At 40.4% G+C, this 24,087-nt stretch overlaps 1 protein-coding gene across 2 annotated transcripts in view; it reads right to left on the bottom strand.

Annotated features, from left to right (window-relative positions):
• Positions 1–24,087, bottom strand: part of rasgrf2b (Ras protein-specific guanine nucleotide-releasing factor 2b) — a 229,148-nt gene that overhangs the window by 184,124 nt on the left and 20,937 nt on the right. For both annotated transcript variants that reach the window (XM_043708239.1, XM_043708251.1), the window contains exon 2: positions 16,365–16,471. In XM_043708239.1, the coding sequence (XP_043564174.1) occupies positions 16,365–16,471 (107 nt within the window). The remainder of the gene's footprint in view (positions 1–16,364; positions 16,472–24,087) is intronic.

Genomic DNA, 24,087 nt, shown 5'->3' with positions numbered 1-24,087 from the left:
TATAGCAAAGAGTGGATGCGGATGCTGGAAATCTGAAGCAAGAACAGAAAGTGCTGGAGAAACTCTCTACAGATGCTACCAGAGTTTCTCCAGCACTTTCTGTTCTTGTTATAGCTCCTACTACTTGCCCACGAAGACACACACCATCTTGATTTGAAACAACATCACCATTGTCACTAGGTCAAAATCCCATTGTGGGTGCCTCTATGCCCACAGCACTGTGATGCACCTGCACTAAATGGACTGCTGTGATAAAATGACAGTTCATCACCAGTTTCTCAAGTGCAATTAATGATGGACAATAAATGGTCTGCAATGTTCACATTCTTTAAACAAATGAAAATTAAAGGCTGCGTCTGTTGACCCCCAAGAAGAATAAGAGTGACAAGAGATTTAAAAGACTAATTAAAAGCTAGCAAACACAAAAAAAAGATTTGAATAATATGTAATAAAGTGTTATACAAAGTAATTTTTTTGTAGTTTTTTTAAAATTTGCATAAGCACCGAATGCAGGTGGTGAGTATACACAGTCAGAAACTATTGACCAATTGTTGATGTCAGCAAACATTTCAAAAAATAAAAATCAGCACCAAATCAATATTACGGTAACAATGTTATTGACCGCTAAATTGTTTTATTACTGTAAAATTAAAGTCAGGAAAATCATAAGATCATGAAAGCAAGGCTAGCTTATGTCCATTGTAGTTTATAAGAATAAGAGGCACCTTGATTGAAACACCCAAGATCCTGAGGGTTGTAGGGCGCATGTGGAAAGGATGTTACAAATGTGAGATTCTAGAACTAGGTGTTACTGTGTAAAAATCAAGTGTTACCCTATTTAAGATACATGGTAATTTGTATTCCCACTAAATTTGAACATTGTTAACCTTTTGTTAAAAAAGAAAATGGTGAAAGCAGAGCCTTTGAATATTTTTAAGGCAGAGATAGCTAGATTGTTCAGAAGCAACCAGGATAAAAAAGTTAACTGGGGTAGTGTGAATGTGAGTGATTAGATCATCCATGATCTTACTGAAAGGCAGAGCAGGCTCAAGAGATCTACTAACTCATATGTTCATACAAAACAAAACTCGACCAAAGAACCCAAAATTGCAGAAGCTACCTCTTAAATCAATTTTTTAGTCACATCCTCTAATCCTTATTTAAAAATCTCAGCCCAACTAGGAATATTCATCCCATTTCATCAAGAACCTTCAGACATTTCGCTAAATCTAAATTTCTATATAAACGAAAGTTGAGTTTGTCATCATTCATTTTAATGATCATAACTGACAAAGAACTGAGGCAACTCAAAGATGACAAATATATTGATGTAAAAAGCCAAGGTAGGTTTTTTTGTTGTAAATTGCTATGCCGAACATGAAATTAAAGATTCCCAACAATATAACTTGCACAGCATGCAACTTTTTCCACGGAAGACTAAAGAATCTGTTGAAAGCTATTATGCTGTAACATTGCAACATTTAGAAATAACAAATTTACCCAAACTATAGGCTCCCTCAAAAGAAAGCAAATAAAACCCTAACGCTAATTGAAATCAGAGTTTTAAATTTGTTCAGAGACAGCGTTTCTGCTCAAAAGAGAAATCCATTCTGCAATTGTAAGCAGACATTAGGGGATAAAATAGTGTGTCAGTCAGCTGCAATAATTATCTTCCTTATTTTCAGTTGAAATTGAATATTTAATATTTTGCAGTGGTAAATACCAAGGGACATCTATGCATTTTTATAAATAAGAATTAAATATTTTATGGGTGCCTGAAATGCTGTTTTATTCCATAAAGTGGACTGCAAATTAATAAGTTGCAAGTCAACAATAATGGTTCTTGGTATACAGAACATGAACCACATTTCCCATATTTCTATTAATGGTCCTTCTAAGTATTTAGTCCAGCCACTCAGTTGACCATCCTGGCAGAACTGCACTGATGGAAGAATAGAAAACCACCTCCAAATTTCAACTTTATGCACTGCCCCCAGGCAGTTACAAAGGCTGCACAGTCTTTGCACTGAGCTCATTAGTTCAGCCACCACATAAGTTTTCTGACCAGCATCATCATTCCCAGGCCATCAGGGAAATGCTGCAATGTGGAATAAATCTCTAATTCTAAAATTAACAACCAGGGATACACTGCCACCGGTGTTGTAGAAAATGTGGCTCAACATACCTGGAGGAGATAACTTCTAGATATCAGTTTTCAATTTGTGGAAAATATGTGTAAATGTTGCTTCTGCAAAAGTAACGTACTCAGAAGTCATAAAGATTCAGTGTGCAGAAGTGATAGGACTCAGTGTTGCGTCAGCATAAGTAATGAGACTTATATCAATGGGGGGTTGCACGCTAACAACAGGCCACAGACAGATGTGGTAAAACGATTAGAATAGCAGCTGCACAGAGCAATACAACTGTCACATATGAGGTAAAAGGGAAAGTACAGGGAGGCTCATAGAAACTGCATAAATGTGCACTAATACTATTCAGGAGTGTGCCTACTTTGTGGTCACCCGGGCTTGCAAGAACATATGAATAAAGATTGCTTCGGAATCTGACTCGGACTAAAATTATTTGGTAGTGAACTTCATTTCTGACAAATTTGCCTTTTATTAGACTGAGTCTGTGTCTTCTTACAATATATTTTCCTAACTTACCTTTCCATACTCCAATCTGTATAACTTTTTAGATGAAAATTTCAAGGCTTAACTCAAACCTTTGACACTAATAATTACCATTGTGATGCTTCTCTCTAGACCTCCTTGCTTGAATGCTCAATTGTGTCCTGGTGATCAGGCACAGACTCTGCTGGGTACATTTTTATCTTCACCACTTAAGTGCAAATCTAATTAAGTTTGCTGGTCCTAAATATGCATTGCCTTATTTTATATCAGAACATTGCTAACACTATCAATACTACACTTATTACCTACCCAAAAAGGTTTGGAGATGGAGTTAGTGAGTTTAATTACTGAACCATTTGTGCTGACGGTACTCCTACAATGCAATTAGGTCAGGAATTCCAGGATTATGGTTCAGTACTGAAGAACAGATGCCTGTAAATGCCTAAATGAAGATGGTAGATAACTGCACGTGGAACATGAAAATGGTGGTGTTCCCTGGATGTCATTGCTTTCATTCATTGACTAGGGTGCATTGCAGGGTTTGAAACTGAGAAATAGGCCACTACTTATTGCCCATTGCCAAGTATCCTTGAGAAGGTTGTAGTAATCTGCCTTTTTAAAGTGAATCTATGATGTGTAGATACTTCTGCAGTGCTGTTAGGTAGGAACAACTTTCCATTAATTTCAGTCACCTGATCCACTCTAACACACTCAGTTTCCCATTGAACAGATGAGGCTAAATTCCAGAGTCTGGGAATTCAAAAAATGGAACGTCTTGAATTTTCTTGTTTTTATCTGACAAATCTTTAAGAAATCATCCACAAGATTACCTTCTTTCCTGACACCACTTCCTTTGTTACTATCACTTTTGATTCTGTGCATCTTCCCCAGGCAACGGATGTCTAAAGGTGAATGGTTAATTTTACTGCTGCAGATTGCTGCAGTTTCAAAGAAAGGATATGTTCTCTCAGTCTTTCTGGACACCTGCCAGCAGCTTTTTCAAAACCTTTAGGTGATGTGGTAGATATTTACTTTTGAAATTGCTGCATGGTATTCATTCTTGGCTTCAACTCTTTGCCAACCAAGGAACCCTCTTAGAGCCAATATTCTTTATGTTGGTTGAAAATTTATGTGGACTTAGAGTTAAATATATTTTTCTCTGCAATCTTACAGAATTCTGAATATTTTTATGTTTTTTAATTGTGAAATGCAGACAAGAGCCCAACATCCAAACATGTGCAGGTTAGGTGGATAGGCCATGGGAAATGCAGAGTTACAGGGATAGAGTAGCGGTGGGTCGGGTGGGAGGCTCTTTGGAGGGTCAGTGTGGACTCTATGGGCCAAATGGCCAGCTTCGATGCCCTATACCATAGTGATTAAAAACCAGAAATAGAGAAGATGAGCAATAGTTAGGTGACACCAATTTGTTTCATTTAACCATGCAATTATTGTAAGCAATAAAGGAATTCTATAGTTTTGGAACACTGAAATTTATAAAAATAGTGTAAATCTCCATAAGAATCATTGTTTCTTGTACTCTATGCAGCCCATTGTGTTTGGCCTACTATTTAGCAAGATTAGCCCTTGATTACTTGTCCAATACGAATACCACTAGGCCTAATGTATGATGGTATGTTAGCTCATTGGCATTGCTGTTTCACGGGACCTGGGTTCAATACCAGCCTTGGGTGAATGTCTGTCTGCGTGAAGTTTGCACATTTTTTTTCACAGGCATGAAGGCTTCTACTAGGTGCTCTAGCTTCCTCCCACAGTCTAAAGATGTGCAAATTTGGTGCATAGGCTATGCTAAATTGCCCTGTAGTATGCCAGCTAGATGGATTAGCCATGGTAAAATGCAGATAGGGTGGGAGACTGCATTTGAGTGGGTTGCTCTTCAGAAGGTCAGTGTGGACTTTGTGGGCCAAATGGCCCCTTTTCACACTGTAAGGATTCTATGATAATATCGTTATGCCAATCAGTTGGATGTGAAAGATGCAACAGTTACTGTTATTCCAAATGTCCTGGCTAATATGTATCCCTCAATGTCACAGAATCAAACTTTCTGGTGACTGTGGCATTGCTGTTTATGACTGCTTGTTGCATACAGATTAATTGCTGTGTTTCCTGAATTATGGCAGTACCTGCACTTCATGAATACAGCACTCCTCACATAACTCCAAGTCGTTTTCTTTTCTGCGTCTTGCCTGTGATGGAAAATGGCTGAACTTCTGTCCCCATGTAACCTTTGTTATTATGAAATGTGGGTGTACATTAATGAGATTCACATTTTGCTCATGTCTGGTACCATTGTGTGGAAAGGGGATTTGTTAAGAGATAGTATTTGTATGGAGATGTGAAACAAGGAAACAGTATGTGTCGGTGTGATTGTGACACAGCATTGTGCTCAGACAGAACAAGGCATAGATAGATTTGTGATTATGACCTGAACAAGGTTCGATTACAAATGTAATGAACAGGTTAAATCTAAATATCTCCACTGCAGAAGCAGCTTATTGGATCAGACATAAGGAGAAAAGGCAAATGAAGTTAAAATCAGAGAGATGAGAGATCATACATTTTAGTCAAATGAGTGAGTAGGTCACTTCCTTATTATTCAAAAGATGGAAAGATAGGTAGAACAAAGCAAAGGGATCTCAGAGTACAAATATATATTTCACTAAAATGGCAAAAGAGATCAGCAAGGCCTTAGAAAATAGCAAAAAGCAAGGGGTTCAAAGGGGGTCAAGGTAGGCAGTGGAATCTGGAGTCGAGGCCACTATCAGAGCAGCTATGATTGTATCAAACGTTCTCCTAAGTAGCTCGCAGCGACTTTTTACATCACATTATCTTTCTAAATGCTTACACAACTCGGTCTGCTTAGAATCTCAGCACAAAAGTTCTTTAATTAAGAAGTAACCTGCATGGAGATTGATGGCTCTTTGTGAACTGCTTCTTGCCTTTGCACACAGTGTCAGATCTGCTGGATATTTCCACCATTTTCTGTTTCTCTTTCAGTCCATTATTTGCTGGTCCCTTCCATCCTACTTATTTTTCATTCATGGGATGTGTGTATCACTGACTAGCTAAGCAATTATTGCTCATCCCTAATTGCCCAGAGGGCAGATAAAACTCAATTACATTGTTCAGAGTCTGGGGTTATATGTAGACCAGACCAGATAAGTATGGCAGATTGTGTTCCCTAAAGAGCATTCCTGGATCAAACTTTCTTTTATAACAACAATTGACAGTAGTCACGCGGTCACCATCAGATTAGTTTATTCACTTAAAATTTATTGAATTCATGTTTTCCATGGTAGGAACCCTGGAACATTAACCTGGGGTTCTAGATTAAAAACACCATGACATTAACCCTAACCACTATGCCATCAACTCTCCTCAAACACAATTGATTCAGTGTAACTAAATCTTCTAATTTAAGGCAACAGAACCAAATAATTCTTGTGAATGTGGGGAACAATTATCCAAAACTTGTACAGGAAAGACCTTACTGTATTGAATGCTCTGTGTGAACTGGGGCCCCTCTCAAAAGGTGAGGGGAAAGGACTGGCAATCCTGGCCCAGAAAAGTATCAGATTACGACCTCATGCCCATGTTGCTGGCAAATTGGTAAGCCTATTGGTGGTAGATATTTGTATTCTGGAAGACAATATATTTCGCTTTCATTGATGCTCAAAATAGATGTAGCATCACAGAAATATAACTATATAGTACACTGGCCTGCATTTTCTGATGGCCAGCTACTCGCTTCAGCAACATAGATTGGAGTTGCACATCAGCACCAACATTCCTTCTACACTGTACCCAATGAGCACACCAATGCTTTGAGTTCTGCTTTGGAAGCCGCTATCTTGAAGTGTATGGACCTTGGAGATCTGCACTGTGGAAAAATAAAATGACAGGAAACATAGATAGGCACCCTGTGAATTCCCAGTATAGCACACTCTCTGGGACTTGTCTGGGAAACATGGGCAATTCTCTTCTGTAAATATCCATTTAAATCACAGAATTTGCTTGGGTCCTCTGAATTTAAGAAAATAGCAATCAAGAAAAGTTAGACTATTAAAAGCCTAGTCTAACTTTTGGGTAGCTATCCATTTGAGCATTTCTCCCCTCCCCCATTCCCCCTCTACCACAGAATCGCTCTACCTACACCCTTATATGAACCTGCCCTGCTTGCTACCTGATGAAGGAGCAGCTCTGCGAAAGCTTGTACTTTCAAATAAGCCTGTTGGATTATAACCTGGTGTTGCGTGAAGGGCCTGTGCCCGAAACGTCGAATCTCCTGTTCCCTGGATGCTGCCTGACCTGCTGTGCTGTTCCAGCAATAAAGTTTCAACTCTGATTTTTAACTTTGTCCACCCAAGTCCAAAACCAGCACCTCCACATCAAAGTTACATCACCTCCTTGCTGCTGGACTCCATGCCCCTATTGACAAAGGCAAGAACACTGTATGCTTTATTAACTGCTCTTTCTACCTGTCCTGCCACCTTGAATGGTCTCTGCACATATACACCCAGAGCTTTCTGCTCTTGCACCCCTTATGTTTTATTCAGGTTAATATGCAGCACTGCAGTGTGATGTGCAAAAGTCAATAGCACCCACAGAAGCCTGAAATCGTCAAAAAACTGCATTCACTCAACCTACTTGTCCCTGGCAAGTAAAAATTATTTGGACTTAATTTTTATTGAAGAGAGACCCTCAGTGACTTCCTCTATGTACAGGATCATGAACTGAGATATTGCAAATATCTCAACTTCAAACTGGCAGGAACCAAAGCGATGAAATTTAATCATCACCGTCTCTTTCATAGCCACTGGCAGTGTAATCCTTGCTCTGAAATTGCAATTGTGTTTGCAACAGCTGGCAGATTTCACCACATCCTTTATGAAACATCAAATTATCAAACATTGTTAATTATTCCCTAGAGATTCTGGGCGATGCTAATCACTACACATACATCTGTTCTGGATGTAGGTTTGCTCACTGAGCTGGAAGGTTCATTTCCAGACATTTCGTCACCATACTAAGTTGGTTGGTGATGTCATTTCTTGTTCTTTTACTCGGGGTGGTAAATGGGGTCCAACTCAATGTGTTTTTTGATAGAGTTGCGCTAACATATGTCTGTGAGTGACTGGTTTGCGCAGAGGTTTTGAAGCCAGCAAAATGCCACATCACTCCGTTGAGTATTTTAACTTGAAATTACGAAGAAAGGTACATATTTGTAGAATCCTGGCAAAAGCCAATAGAATTTGGCATGGCACGGTGGCTCAGTACGTCTGCCCTACTGCATCAAGGAGTTTGGTTTGATTCCACCTTGGGACCACTGTCTGTTTGGAGTTTGCACATTCTCCCCGTGTCTTCATGAGTTTCCTCCGGGTGCTCTGGTTTCCTCCCACAGTCCAAAGATGTGTAGGTTAGGTGGATTGGTCATGCTAAATTGCCCATATGGTGTCCAGGAAAGTGGATTAGCCCTGGGAAATACAAGATTACAGGGTTAGGGTAGAGGGTGGATCTGGGTGGGCTGCTCTTCAGAGAATCAATGTGAACGCGATGGGCCAAATGGCCTGCTTCTACACTATAGGGATTTTAGGATTCCATGAAAATCAATCAGGAACTAGCCTGTAAGTAATAATCTCTTGATGTAGTGTGAGGAGGGAATGTCTCCGAGGTTGTTGCTGTGAGGGATTAAGTGAGAAAGTTAGCTGGACAGTGGGCTCCAAAGTAACACCACTGACTCAAAATAGGTAGCGCACCAACAGATATCATGATCCTCTTGCATTACATACTTCCAGAAATGTTTACTGTTTGCACACCAACACCTGCTCCAGTATGGTATCTGGTCCAATTCACCCACAACCATCTGAATATACCATGGAGACCATTTTGGATTAATTTTAAAATAAGGCAATAATTTGCCAATTATTCATTCAAAACCTACTACAATTTGTCTTTTTTTTATTATCACAATTTTCCTTTCAACAGTTCATAACTGTTCCTCTGAACTAACTTCTCTATCATCATTCTGTATTGCTTTATTTGCTTTCACAGACACTGCATGATCCAAGAGTAATAATTATTCTAATTGGAATAAATTACATACTTAGAATTAGTCTCATCCCAATTTTGAACAGACAAAGCATCAAAATTCAGAGTATGGAATATATAACTCTTACCAAGCTACCAGATAATACAGCGAGGAGTGGAGAATAGCAAGAAAGGAAGATTGCAATTTCACAGCTTTACACCACATTGCTATGAATTTTAATGTTTCAGAAACATACAAACAGGTCAACTTCAAGATTGATTTGAGACATTATTTGATGATGCGAACCAAAGTATAATGAAAATAGAAAATTTTGGCAGATACTTAAAAATTGAAAAACTACATCCTGATTCATACCTAGCTTCACAAAGAACCAAAATAATAGTATAAGACTAAAAGATGTCAGAATAGAAGGAAGCCATTTGGCCCATCAAGTCAGCTCTGCCATTCAATTAGATCATTGCTGAACTGACCATCTTCAACAGAGGGTTGTCAGTCTGAAAATTGGGCCCTGATGCTAGAAGGCTACACTTACAGACCAGGGAGGGGGGGTTGTGGGTGGCCAAGCTTAAATTGCAAGTTTCACAACTGTCTCAAGCATTTAATGGTGACATGTCTTTTAAAGATTTTCTTCAGTTTTCCCACCTGCCAACCTGCTGGATTGACAAATTAGCTGCCTAGAAAAATGAAATAATATAGAAGGAAAGAGCAGGTAGGGATAGATCCCTATGTATGGTGATGGAGGTTAGAGGGAATGATGGTCAAGAGAGATCACTGGAGGAGGTAGATAATCAAGAGAAGAATCACTGCGTGGAAACTGTGAGGGGGGGGGAGGAAATCGCAGAGGAAACAGTGATGGAGAGAGAAATTTCAGAGTGAGAGGAAAGCACCATGGGGCAGAGATCACAGGGAGAGTGTGGATATTGGAAATGGAGAAATCAATGGTTAGGGGACAGACACATGGCACAAGAAGGGTCACTGGGTATGGCGTTGGGGGGCTAGATGATGGTCTCATGGGGAGAGATGTACAAGGTTGGAAGTTGGATCAGAGAGATCCTTTTAGGGTATGGGGACTGTGTAATTTTGTTGCACTAAAGAAAACATTTGTGTTTGCCCTGGACCATATGCATTCTTGTGAACACTCTGATCTTTTAAGCATGGCCCTTCATATCTCCTGGCACCTCACTGCCTCAGGTTGCCTGTGACATTAACATCATTGACGTGGGTCCAGCTCCAGAAACTGGCACCCACTCTGCCCATTGGTGGTGAGGACGGTGCCACTGACAGTCCTATACCCAAGGAGAGCTCACAGCACATTTACATTTGACATTCTAGTTGCTGCCCCACTTTTGTCTCTGCTCCATTCAGCTCTCCTGCCATTCGTTGCCAATCTCAGTATTGGCCTGTTTGAAGTTCAAGTGACCACGCTACTAAGAACAGTACAGCAAAGGAACAGGACAGAGATCTGGGGGAGGCAGTAAGGCAGCCAAATATTGGAAGCAATCCCAGGCTTTTAATTGAATGGATTTAAAATCATTCGTAAATACAAAAATTTTTGCACCAGGAAGTTACCCGTGACATGTCGAGTAGTAATGTCACTGGTACATTGACTGCACAGGTGGTGAGCGTGCCCCAAAGTATTGGGGAGGCAATGGCCAAGTGGTATTATTACTAGACTATTAATCCAGAGATACAGGTAATGTTCTGGGGGCCAGGGTTCAAATCCTGTCATGGTAGGATCTAGAAATAAGAATTTAATGATGATTATTAAACCATTGTCAACTGTTGGGAAACATTCATCTGGATCATTAAATGGAAATTGTTGCCCTCACCAGTCTGGACTGTATGTGACTTCCAAATCACAAATGTGGTTGACCCTTAACCACCCTCAGGGCAATCTCAGGAATAAATGCTGGCCTAGTCAGGAACACCCACATCCCGTGAATGAATTAAAAAATAAGGTGTAGCAAACTGAGCCTTTAGCTATTCCATCTCTCAAAAACTGCAGAAACATAGCTAACCTGAAGTAAACATTGAAATGGTTGTTCAATGAAAATACAGAGCCTCCTTTAAATACCTGACTAGCAGACTACTCTTCCTCAGAATGAATACGTGCTGTACACTGTCACTCCACTTTTAAAACAGAGGTAAGCAAGTTTCAAACAGGTTTGAGTTGGTGAGAAACATTTTCACTTCTCGCACAATCCAAATCTACCTATTTTTAAAGAGGAGAAATTTCTCTCCCCAAGTGAATCTGTTTTTCTCTTCACAGATACTCTTCATAGTCATAGTCATAGTCATAGGTTTTCATGCTTTCTATGATTTAATCTGAGAAAGTGTTGACAAATCATTTCAAAGATAATTTAGATGTGACAAAAAGGAAAGCACAAAGATTCAGAAATATTTATGGTCATCTGCAAATCTTTTCCTGATTATTCATGAATAGATACATGTGTCAGGCCAGCACTAACTGTCAATCCTAATTGGTCACGAAATGGTGTTGGTGAATTGGCCTCTTGAACCTTTATAGTCCATGTGGTGTAGGTACACTCCCAGTGTTCTTCCAGGATTTTGACTTGGTAACAATGAAGGAATGGCATTTCAGTTTGAAGTCAAAATGGTATACAACCAGAACAGAAATATATGGGAAATGCTCCCATATGTCTGCTATCTTAGTGATGTCCAGACTGTGCAATTTAACTTTATTTGTAAGACTTAAGTCAATTACAATTTTGAACTGTGTTGAGGGACCTTATGCCCGAATCGTCAACTCTCCTGCTCCTCGGACGCTGCCTGACCTGCTGCGCTTTTCCAGTGTCACACGTTTAGACTCGAGACAGTCGAAAATCCTTCTAATTTTCTGCAAGACTACTCTGTATAACATGTTTGTTTTACAAATTTCACAATGTATTAACTTAATCACAAAAATATAAAAGCATGAACTTAAATGAAAGTAATGGAAAAAGGTCACCCCTCAACCTCCAGTTAAAAAAAAGTCACAGTCTATCTATCCTATACTTATACTTGGGACACTGGCTCTTGGCTGATTGGACCTTGTTTTATCCTGTTGACTGAAGTGTTTCTTTGGTGTTTTTACTGTGCACATAGCAACTAAGTGCTTTTTCTTACTAATCTTGTTAACCACCACCTGAGCATGATCAGTGACATTTCAGGACTCCAGTTGGCTTGCTACACACAAACAGCACATGCTTTTCTCTGACAGGCTAAAGAATACATGCGTAGCTTGTGATTGGTTTCCTAAGACTGATAGGTCATTTCATTGATAGGCAATAATAAATGCTATCTCCTTCCCAAAGATAACAGTCATATCTGTGAACATCTCTTTCCATACAATTTTTCATTGTTAGCTTACTAAGTTCATATATGTTATGTAAGGTAGTAAAAGGACCAAAGTATGTTGTGTTTGATGAGAGGATATACAATGTCACTTCCCAATATTAACAATAATATTAACATTATCTCAAAAAGGTCTTATGAAAACATCCAAATGTTCAAGACTATTCCAAAATCCATCATTATATTTTAGCTAAAAGACCCTCTGTTAAATGTGCAACTTCATATAAAGTGAAACAAATTGGTGAAAGAGTGGTATCTGTGATATTGTCATAAAGTGGGATAGCACAGATACAGACCCTGCGGTCCAACTCCATCCATGCCAACTAAGTTTCCGAAACTAAATTAGACCCACTTGCCTGAATTTGGCCCAAATCCCTGTAAACCCTTCCAATCGATTATCTGTCCAAATATCTTTTAAATGTTGTCACGGTACCTGCATCCACAACTTCCTCTGGCAGTTCATTCCACACACAAACCACTCTCTGCATAAAAATGTTGCCACACTGATGTCCTTTTTAAATCTTTCTCCTCTCACCTTAAAAATATGCCCTCTAGTTTTGAACTCCCCTACTTAGGGAAAAGACCTTTGCCACTCACCTTATCTATGCTCCTCATGGTTTTATAAACCTCTATAAGGTCAACCCTCAGCCTCCTACACTCCAGTAAAAATAATCCCAGCCTATTCAGTCTTTCCTGAGAATTCAAACCCTCCAGTCCCAGAAACATCCTGGTAAATCTTTTCTAAACCCACTCCAATTTAATAATATCCTTCCTAAGGCAGGGTGACCAGAACTGAACAGAGTATTCCAAAAGGGGCCTCACCAATGCCCTGTTCAACCTCACCATGACACCTCAACTCCTGTAGTCAATGGTCTGAGCAATCAAGGCAAGCATGCTAAATTCCTGCTTAACCACCCAGTCTATCTTGATGCATCTTTCAAAAAACTATGTACTTGAACCCCTAACTCTCTGTTTGACAATACTACCCAGGTCCCTACTGTACAAGTCCTGCCCTGCTCCTCAGCCCATTGGCCCAATTGATCAAAGTCTCTTTGTAATCTAAGATAACCTTCTTGACTGTCAACTAAACCACCAATTTTGGTGTCATCCGCAAACTTAGTAACCATGTCTTCTAAACTTTCACCCAAATTATTTATATAAAAAAATTATACACAAAAAGTGGACTCAGCACCAATCCTTATGGAACACTGCTGGTCACAGGCCAACAGTCCGAAAAACAACACTCCATCACCACCCTCTGCCTCCTGCCACCAAGCCAATTTTGTACTAATTGGTAAGTTCACCCTGAATCCCACATGACCTAACTTTACTAATTAGTCTACCATGTGGAAACTTGGTGTTTGAGATCTTAGGAGGAAGCTGAGAACGAATTATGCATTTAACATTTCTGACTGAAGTTGGTTGCAAATGCTTCAGCTTTTTTTTTCCCCCACTAAGTATTCATATAAATGACAATCAAAATTTTATTTATTTTGCTATAAACTGCCAACTTTTACATCCTTGACTTTATTAAAATCAATCTAACATTTACTGGAGATTGAAAATATTTATTTGCACAGGCTGACAAGATTTACTAATATTCAATGGAAAGTAATAAAGTTCTGATTTTCCTGTACAGATTGTCTGGCAAGGATGCTTCAGATCCCATGTGACTTTTCATTGGCTGTAAATATAGATTCTGCTTTGTTCGTTCGAGCTGCAATTTTCATTAGTTTAGTTAGCAGTAAATTTACTGCTGTTAATACTGGTAGCTACAAAATAATGCATTTCAAAGTGAACTGCCCCACAGCTAGATCTCTGCCATAGAACTTTCCGATGTTTGCGAAATTGGAGAGGTCCCTTTCATTTGAGCTCTATTGGTGAGGTTCTGAACTACAATGGCATTTTGGGACATCTGTCACTGTCGGGGCACACCAGCTGAAATGGACTGGTTGAGTGGATGTATGGAATGTATTGGACCCTCAGATGCAGAATGCAAATACTGGGCTACTCTAAAAATGAATGTTGAGAGGCAAATGATTAAAGAACCAGACAGTCATCTCAGCCTGGATCCCAAGATACCCTCTGGCTCAACTGTTTGGCCTGGTGGATAACATGTTTCAACTAAGCAAAAGTTTTACCCTCTATGAACAATCACTCAGTAAATCGTATATCAGTACTTGTACTTATAACCTCAGTAAATGTACTTAAAAAACCGATATAGTTTCAGCCGAACTTCTGGTTGGCTCAGGGCTTTTGCCTGAAAAGTCGATTTTCCTGCTCCTCAGATGCTGCCTGACCTGCTGTGCTTTTTCAGCACCACTCTAATCTTGACTGTGGTTTCCAGCAACTGCAGTGCTCACTTTTGCCTCATTATACATGCGTTAAGTACACAACCCTAAATATGGATTCTCAAAGATGCACTCAAACTCAAAATCTTGTGATGTACGAGATGGAGTTGTTGAGCATGCTGAAGCAGGAGAGAAAGCATTGTTGCCATGTGCTGTTGAGAAAGATGGAGAGCTGGAGAATTCTACCTACCCTTGCTACATTTTGCGAAGTCAGGAGTTCTGCTTGCATTGAATTTAGATCCAATGGTTTATGCTGTCAGTCTCAGCAGGCATGCTGTATGCATGGTGCATTTGGTTCTTTGGGATCTGCCTCCCACGGGCTAGACCTTTCACTTCAAATTGACCTTTTCCATGTTAACCCCCAGGGGGATCCTACTTTAAGAGGAGTATTGACACTTCAAATACAGCTCAGGTTGAATTGTTGGATACTGCTGTACTGAAAATAGCTGGGTATCCCCAAGTGGAGTCCAAAGTGGAGGAGCAGCATCTGGGAAGGTATCAAGCATCTTGACACTGGTCGTTGGGAAAAAAAATGGAAGCCAGGCGAAAACAGCAAAAGGAGCGCACTGCCACACCAACTCCCCACCAATTCCTTCACATGACCACCACCTGCCCCAAGTGTAACAGAGCCTGCGGTAACTACATCGGTCTGTACAGCTACCTATGACTCATCCTGAAAGTGGAAGAGAGTCATCTTATCAATGAGGGACCACTGATGACGATGATCCCCAAGTGCAGGGAAATACCCTCATCTAATTTTAAGAGAACCAGGAATTAAAAGTATCTCAAGTCTGTTTGCTGGAACAAAAATGGGACTTTTTAATTGTGTTAGGGAACAAATATTGCAAGTGAAATTTTGTTACTAATTTATATTTACTGATTTCCACATTTATAGAAAGGCAGGAGACAGATTGTCATTTCTTTAAATCAAGTTTTATTTGTGAGAAGCTTATGTAAACAATATTTTACTGCACTGCATTATAATCTCACTTTAATTACACAGTCAAATGAATGTTGGGGTTAGTGAAACTAAAGAAACATATTAAATTAATCTGAAGAAAATAAATAAGCACAAAAACAGGTATGATGAAACTATTTAGAGCAGATTGAGGCGGCATCCTGTTCTTCTGGCCAACATTTCTCCTTCAGATAATACCAATCAAACTAAATTATCCAGCCATTTATTAACTTGCAACATGTGGCACCTTGCAATTGCCTAGTGACCGCATTTCAAAATTAATTGACTGGTTTTAAAACACTTCAGTTTGCCCCAAGAATGTGGTATGCATCGTAAAATGCTTCATTCTTCTTTTGAAAAATTAAACCTTTATCTAAGTATTTCAAAGAGATATTAAACTTCTATTTTGACCAGCAAAATCACTATAGAACATGTTCCACACAACAATACTCATTCTGAATCACTCAAAATTATGTAATACGTCTACACATTTCACTACCAAGTTCTGTCACATAAAAGTAAAGAAAATAGGAGGAGTAGGCTATTCAGTGCTTCAAGCATGCTCCGCTATTCAATATAATTATGGTTGATCATCAAGTTCAGTTCTGATCCCTTCAGACTGAAGCAAAAATAATCAAGACAAATGAGAAGAAACCATTACAATTTACACCACTCATTCTGCCTCAATGTTTGCCAAATCTGAACCATGATTTTATTTTAAAATGTTTTCCAACATTCATGCTCCGCTCTTTATAGATTTCCACTAATCCAAACTTTCTGAGCAAGGTTCAGCCATTATCTCCTGCCCCCTTCTCCCACTGTGATTTCCTCTGCAATTTTGCTTTCTCAAATTTTTCCTTTATCGATTCATTCCTAGTCTCCTGTCTGTAAAATACTGTGCTCAAGGCATTTTCTTTTAAATAGCGTGTTGTTAAATGTAAGTTGGTGTCATCCTCTGGGCAGGTGATGGACAGAATTATACAGAATGTAAGCAGCTGTACCTGGCCTGCTGAATAGCATCCACCCATGTCTCACAGTCAGCCTCTTCCTCAATCCGGAGCTCCAATGGTTTATGTCCCTCATGTCCAAAATTTATGGTAAAGTAATGCTGCAAAAATAGAACATGGTAACATTAATCACACCGACTTTTGATGGTGCCCTGAAATATTAGAAGAAGAAGTAATTTGATGGCAGTCAGATTTAACCAAAATTGTGCAATTGTAAATTAACAAAAAGCAAATCTACAGCTAATTAAATGCTGAAAACATCCAGCTCCATCAGTATTTGGGATAATAGAGATGGGTCCTGTCATAGAAGGTAGCAAATGCTAGATGCATCTGAAGTCATAATAAGTGGCTTCCCTACGTCATGTGCATTCCCCATTTGATTGAATGGTTCAATAACAATAACAATTCAGGATCTGGACTAGGTCCCTCAAGGAGAAAGTGAGGTCTGCAGACGCTGGAGATCAAAGCTGAAACTTTATTGCTGGAACAGCACAGCAGGTCAGGCAGCATCTAGGGAACAGAAGATTCGACGTTTCGGGCACATGCCCTTCTTCAGGAATGAGGTCCCTCAAGCCTGCTTCCTCTGCAATGTGATCAAGGCTGATAGCAACCTAAAACACGTACTTTGGTTTGGGACTTCAACATCATGTTTAAATGGAGATTGTTCCCTGGCATTGATTATCCATAGAAAAGTCAAGTCATAGCCAGAGGGTGGGCTCACTGTCCACTTAAGGGCACTGTGTAGGCTCTCTAAATTGGTGGACTGCTGAAAATGCAGAAATTTGGCTTTCCAATGAGAGAGTATGCAATCAGCAACATTTTAAAATTCTTAAATTTTAAAATGTCTTCAAGAGCCAGGGCACCATTGTGCACTGGAAGACTTCATGGTCTGGAGTTCTGTCCTCCTGCTCTACTACCAGGCAGCTAACCAGGGGCCCAGTGTCTCAGGAGGACCACAATTTGACTGAAATTTCTTAGTTGGCCTCCGGCAATAACCCTCAACCAGATTTTAATTGTCATTCATTAGCTTCCTGCTTCTTTTGGGTGACCCTACCAACTCCAAAAATGGCCAAGACAAGATAGAGCCAAACTTCCACACCAGCCTCTCTCCCCATCATCCCCTGCAAACCCCATTGGCCTACAAGTCCTCCACCATAAAACCACTTTATCCCTTTCTCTCTTCATATTATTGATTGATAAAAATAGACCAAGTTTGACTTCAGAATCAAGAATAAACAACTCAAGACTAGAACTAAACTGGAAGTACTCATTCATTTTATGAGAGAAAATAACAAAGATTTTAAGTAGCAGGTTGTTTCAATCTGTGTGTCTCAGTTCCCATTTCAACATTCTCATAACTTTGAATGTTTCGTCAAGTCCTTTTACCTCCAAGATAGATATCAAGTATTAATTTGTGATAGCTGTCATTTGCCTATTACTGATCATAATTTTCTTCTGTCTCTGCCTCCAAGAGATCCACATTTACAAGGTCAGGGACAAAGTGGGAACAAAGATGAATTTAAATTATGATCACTTTTGCTATCATAAGCCTAAGATAGTCAGGTATAACCTAATTTACTCCTTTCCCTTTTAACTCTGTCACTCGCTGTGATAAGCCAAAGGGGGTTTCCCCTGTCCATGAATCTCAGATTTAACTTTTGGAAATAAATCGACTGAAAAATCTTTTAAGCTGAAATCCAAGGCAGTGAGTATGAACAAGTCTCTCCGAACTGAGTAACATGCTATGCCACTCCATTTATAAAAACAATGTAAATTGAAAAGAACAGGTGAGTAGATAGGTTATAACTTACAGGTTTTGGTAAATCAGTGCTATGAAAAATCAGTTCATATGTTTTACAGCTTCTCAGAGGTTAGATGTCCAATAATATTTTCTACAGTGAGCTGAGCCTCTTGTAAGCAAAGTGTTGGCTTCTTCCAGCGAGCAGCTTGAAGGCAGAGATCAAGGGTCAGTGGGAGACTGGCCAGTTCACCTGGAATCCCTGCTATTGCTCTGGATGTCAAACTGTACCTAACCTGGAATCCCAAAACCACATCCTTGCACATTATGAGCTTCTCCCTTTCATTTAGTACTGTCTTAAACTTCTCCTGTTAGCTACTGCAAGTCTAAGCAAACAAAATGCACAAAGAAATTTAGGAGACTATTGAGACTGCAGATAAGACAGGCAGTTCCATTCTTAAACCATGGGAAATACAGAAAGCAGTTCCTGAACTGCATACAATGAGGCTAAACCAGAAAGAAAACCTGTGTTGTAATGGGGATTGTTAATAAAATTGCATGCCATGGGAATTATCCAGGGATATGTGGTAAAGGAATGACCTTATAGAGCTACTAAGAATGGGATTCATTCAGTAAAGCCAGTAGGAGAACAGAATCATTTGTTAGGGCCACACAAGATTCATCTAGAGAAACTGCTAAAAAGGCAGGAATTCTCCATTTTACTCTCAAAAGTTTCAAACCTTCCATTTTGACAGCAGGAATCCTATGCTACAGATTTAAAAGCATGGAAAATAAATAAGCATTTTTGGAATACATAAAGCATTTTATTGTGAACTTTATGTAGATTTTAACAAGCATTTTCCCATCACAGAATCCTGTCAAGTCACATAATGCACAACCTCACCTTAAAATATCTTTGACGGCCAAAGTGAAGCGATATTTGATGATCAGATGCACAACAGCAAAATTCAAAAAATAGCATACGATCAAAATGTTTCACTCACAATTGATGTACCACTTTCCTTTCTGCTATCTTTTGATCCTCAGATGTCCATTTTATTTTTCAGTTTGAAGAACCAAATCAAACAAATTGATTTAAATACTGTAATTATTTGAGTGATGAAAGACTTCTGTGCCACATATGCAGAATGACTTTTTAAAAATTTGTTCACAGAAGGTGGCCATCGCTTGCTGGGCCAGTATTTATTGCCCATCCCTAATTACCCAGAGGACAGTTAAGTGTCAACTACATTGCTGTGGGCCCAGAGTCACACATCAGCCAGACCATGCAAGGATAGCAGTTTCCTTCCCTAAAGAACTTTAGTGAACCAAGTAGGTTTTTCTGACAATCGACAAGGGATTCATGATCATTAGACTCTTAATTCAAACTTTACCACCTGCCATAGCTTGATTTGAACCTGGGTCCCAGAACATTAACTGGGTCTCTGGATTAATAGTCTAGCCATAATACCACAAGACCAATGCATCCCCCAAATAAAAAGGTTAATTGAATGGATACTATAGATTGAGATGTAACAGGAAACAGATTTTCCTAATTATGGCCTCTCGTAAAATACCTACTCTGCCAGCAGTGCACTCATGGATGTCCAAATCCATCACTATGGGTAAGGATTTGGAAAAACTACCATCTATAATCTATCCATTCACTATAAATCTACCTCTTATCCAAAATCCACAAACCTGACTGCCCCAGTTGACCTGTTGTCTCTGTCTGCTCCTGCCCCTCTGAACGTATCTCCTCATGTCTCAAAACTATGCTGTCCCCCTTGGTCCAGGAACTCCCCACATACATTCGGGACACCACCAACGCCCTCCATCTTCTCCATAACTTTAGTTTCCCCAGTCACCAATGCCTCATCTTGACCACGGACATCCAGTCCCTATATTTGTCCATCCGCTTGGAGGCGAAGGCCCTCCATTTCTTTCTCTCTCGCTGACCCAACCATTCGATTGGCAGGACTGGTCCTCACCCTCAACAACTTCTCCTTCAAATCCTCCCACTTCCATCAGACCAAAGGGGTAGCCATGGGCACCTGTATGGGCCCCAGCATATGCCTTCCTCTTCGTAGGATATGTGGAACAGTTCATCTTTCGCAGTTACATTGGCACCATCCCCCACCTTTTCTTCTGTTACACTGTTGACTATATCGGAACCACCTTGTGCTCCCACAAGGAGGTTGAGCAGTTCATCAACTTCACTAACACCTTCTATTCTAATCTTAAGTTCACCTGCATCAGCTTTGATACCTCCGTCCCCTTCCAGGACCTCTCCAGCTCTGTCTCTAGCAACAGACTCAACACAGACATTCCAATTCCTCCGCCTCCACTGTATCTGCTCCCAGGAGGAGCAATTCCAGACTTCCCAGATGGCCTCCTATTTCAACAACCACAATTTCCCCTCCCATGTGCTGGAGGACATTATTGACCACATTTCCCCCACTTCTCACACTTCCACCCTTGAACCCTACCCCTCCAACCGCAACAAGGATAGAACCCCCGGTCCTCTCCTTCCAGCCCACTAATCTCCAAATACAGTGCATTATCTGCCGCCATTTCCACCACCTACAGTCAGACCCCACCACTAGAGAAATATTTCCCTCCCCACTTCTATCTCCCAGCAGAGACCAAATTCCTTCCATGACTCCCTGGTTAGGTCCACGCCCCTCATCAACCTACCCTCCACACCCAGCACCTTCCCTTGCTGCAAAACCTGCACCCACCTCACCCCCTTCACCTCCATCCAATTCCCCAAAAGATCTTTTCAGATCTGGCAGAGATTTTTCTGCACATCCACCCACCTCATCTACTCGTCCATTGCTCTCGATGTGGTCTCCTCTACATCAGGGAGACAGGACGCCACTCACGGAGCATTTCAGGAAATAACTCTGGGACACACGACATCAACAGCAACTTCACCAGTTTCCAAATCTCCCCTCCTCCCACCTCATCCCAGATCCCACCTCCAACTTGGCACCACCCTCTTGACCTGTCCATCTTCCTTCCCACCTACCTGCTCCACCCATCCAACCAACCTATCACAATCACCTCCACCTATCACCTTCCCAGCTACCTTCCCCTCCCAAACTCCACCCCGCTATTTATCGCTCAGCCACCTTCCCCATCCACATTCCTGATGAAGGGCTTATGCCTGAAATATCATCTCTCCTGCTCCTAGGATGCTGCCTGACCTACTGTGCTTTTCCAGCACCACACACCTCAACTCGGACTGTCCAGCATCTGCCATCCTCACTTTCTACTATAGTTCAGAATAGCATTCTGTCTAATTTTCTTTCTAGCTACATGGGTCTCTGAGACTAGAATGTGGCAGTGACTTCCAGAACCGGATGTTAATGCTGTGAATAATCGCCATGCGTTGCAGCCATGCAGCTTACAGGGAATGTTGGCTCACAGCACTTCTAACACACAGTAGGGATTTGAGTCTTGCCCCCAGCTGACTAGTTTACCTGATGACGCAATGCTTATGTTATTCCATGTACCACCAGAAACTCGAAGTACTTATCATGGCATTGAAGAATTTAGCACACATTTCACACAGCAATCTATCATACACAATCATTGCATCTCACAGACACAGTTGTGTCTGGGCTAACATTAAACTATTATGATACATAAAGGAGCACGGATCAGCATGCTTCCAGTATCATGTCATGTTTCAAATAAGCGGAGTTAAGATGTAATCAAATACCATTATATCCTCAGTTCACTTGAAATGACACAATGAAAGTCATGAGCATAGTTCTTGAAGGTATACACCCCATTCTCACCTTTCCACAAAAAGATGACAATATACTAAATGTAGAATCATACATTACAGAAGAGACCCTTTAGCCCACCAAGTCAATACCACCAAAACTACACTTAACCTGCACTAGGTCCCACTTTCTAGCACTAGCCCCAAAATCTTGTATATTAAGACATTTAAAGTGCATACCCAAGTATTCTTTCACAGCATTCAAAGGTTGAGAGGCAGTGCATTCCAGACACTCCCCACCCTTCAGATGAAATAGGTTTTCCTCAAATCCTCTCTAAACCTTATCATCTACCTTAAAAAAGTGTGCTTGATTATTGACTTTTCAGTTACAGGGACCAGTTGTTTTCTGTCCATCCTATTCATCCCCTCAAACTAATGTTCCTCTGTCAGTTCCTCTCTCAGCATTCATTGCCCTAAAGGAAACAAGCTGAGCTTATCCAGCATTTCTTCATTCCAGGCAACGTCCTGGTGAATCTCTTCAGCATCCCCTCCTGATGTGTGCTGCCCAGAACTGCACTCCGTACTCCAGCTGTGGCCGGACCAAAATTCTTTAAAGCTCCAACAGAACCTCCCTGTTTTTCTAATCTACGTCATAACTGGTAAAATACACGTGGCGTATGTGCCTTCTTAACTTCACTATTAGCCTGTCCTGCCACCTCCAGTGATTGTGAATAAGCAACCCCAGATCACTTTGTTCCTCTGACTTTCCTAGTGTCCTATCATTCATTAAGCACTCCTTTGCCTTGTTACTTCCTCCAAAGTCAGGGTTAAATTTCATCAGCCACTGATCTGCCCATCTGACCAATCCATCTGTATTCTCCTGTAACCAAAGACCTTCTTCCTCTCTGTCAACAACTGGCCTGTCAGATGTATGGTACAGCTCTGTGTTTCTGAAGGAGCACTGATCAGAATCTCCTATCAGAGATGCAAAGCTTTTCCTTTACTTAAAAATAAGGAACAGAGTGGCAATCCATGTATGACTGCTACTCCTCGGAAAATCCAGTCCTACGTTCTCAAATATGATTTCAATGGAGGGTAAATATCATCCTAATCGATTCTGCTTCTCAGCTAAAAATACTTTCAAAACACAATAATTTAGAAATCAGCAGAAGTAGACCATTCAGCCGTTTGAGCCTGATCTCCCATTCAATATGATCATAGCTGATCCTTGTTCTCAATGTCACATTCCTGCCTGCTTTCTCCCTATGCTCACTGATGCCTTTAAAAATGCAAAAATGTAACTATCATGGTCTTGAATTTATTCAGTGATTTGGCTTCAGTCTTTGGTGATAGAGAATTCCACAGATTCACTATACTCTGAGTGAATACATTTTTCCTCATCTCAGTCCTAAATGTTCGATCCTTTATCCTGAGACAGTGTTCCAGCCAGGGAATATGTCCTAATGAAAGGCTCCGACCTGAATAGTTACGTCCCCTCCTCCTCTGATGCTGTTTGACCTGCTGTGCTTTCTCCAGCTCTACTCTTTATCCACTTTGATTTCCAGCATCTGTCGTTCTATCTCCAGGGAATATATCCTCCCTGCATCTAGTCCAGCCCTGTTAGAAAGTTATATATTTCAGTCAGATCCACTCTCACTCTTCTAAACTCCACTGGATTTCTGCCCATTCAAACCAATCTCTCCCCATAGAACAGTCCTGCCATCCCCCATACCAGCTTGGTGAACCTCCATTGTACTCCTTCTATTGCAGGTATATCCTTTCATTAGGGAAACTAAACTCCAGATATGGTCTTACCAAGACCCAGTATAACTGCAGTAAGGTATCCCTACTTCAAGACTCAAATTCCCCTTGCAATGAGAACAAATATCCTATTTGCCTTCCTAACTGCTTTCTGCTTCTGGCTGTCTACTTTCATTGACTGCTCAGCAAGACACCTCAGATTTCTTTATGCATCCACACTTCTCAGTATATCACCATGTAAATAATAGTGCCTGTTTTATCCACCGTCGTATTTAATTTCACAAAGCCACAATGTACAGCATTTGCTACTGCATATGTTTGCCCAGTAACTCAACTCGTCTAAAGCTGCAACAGTAGTAGCAAATAAAAAAAAACTTCCAGCCACTATACTACCAATCAATTCAGATGACATTTCAAATGAAGTGCAGAGGTGCAGAAAGTGGCATTTTGAACACTTTATCTTCATGGTAAAAGCCACAAAGAAA

The sequence above is a fragment of the Chiloscyllium plagiosum genome, chromosome 2 (assembly GCF_004010195.1).
Source record: "Chiloscyllium plagiosum isolate BGI_BamShark_2017 chromosome 2, ASM401019v2, whole genome shotgun sequence".
Classification (NCBI taxonomy): domain Eukaryota; kingdom Metazoa; phylum Chordata; class Chondrichthyes; order Orectolobiformes; family Hemiscylliidae; genus Chiloscyllium; species Chiloscyllium plagiosum.
The sequence above is the reverse complement of the archived record's forward strand: the minus strand, read 5'-3'. Positions and strand labels throughout refer to the sequence as shown.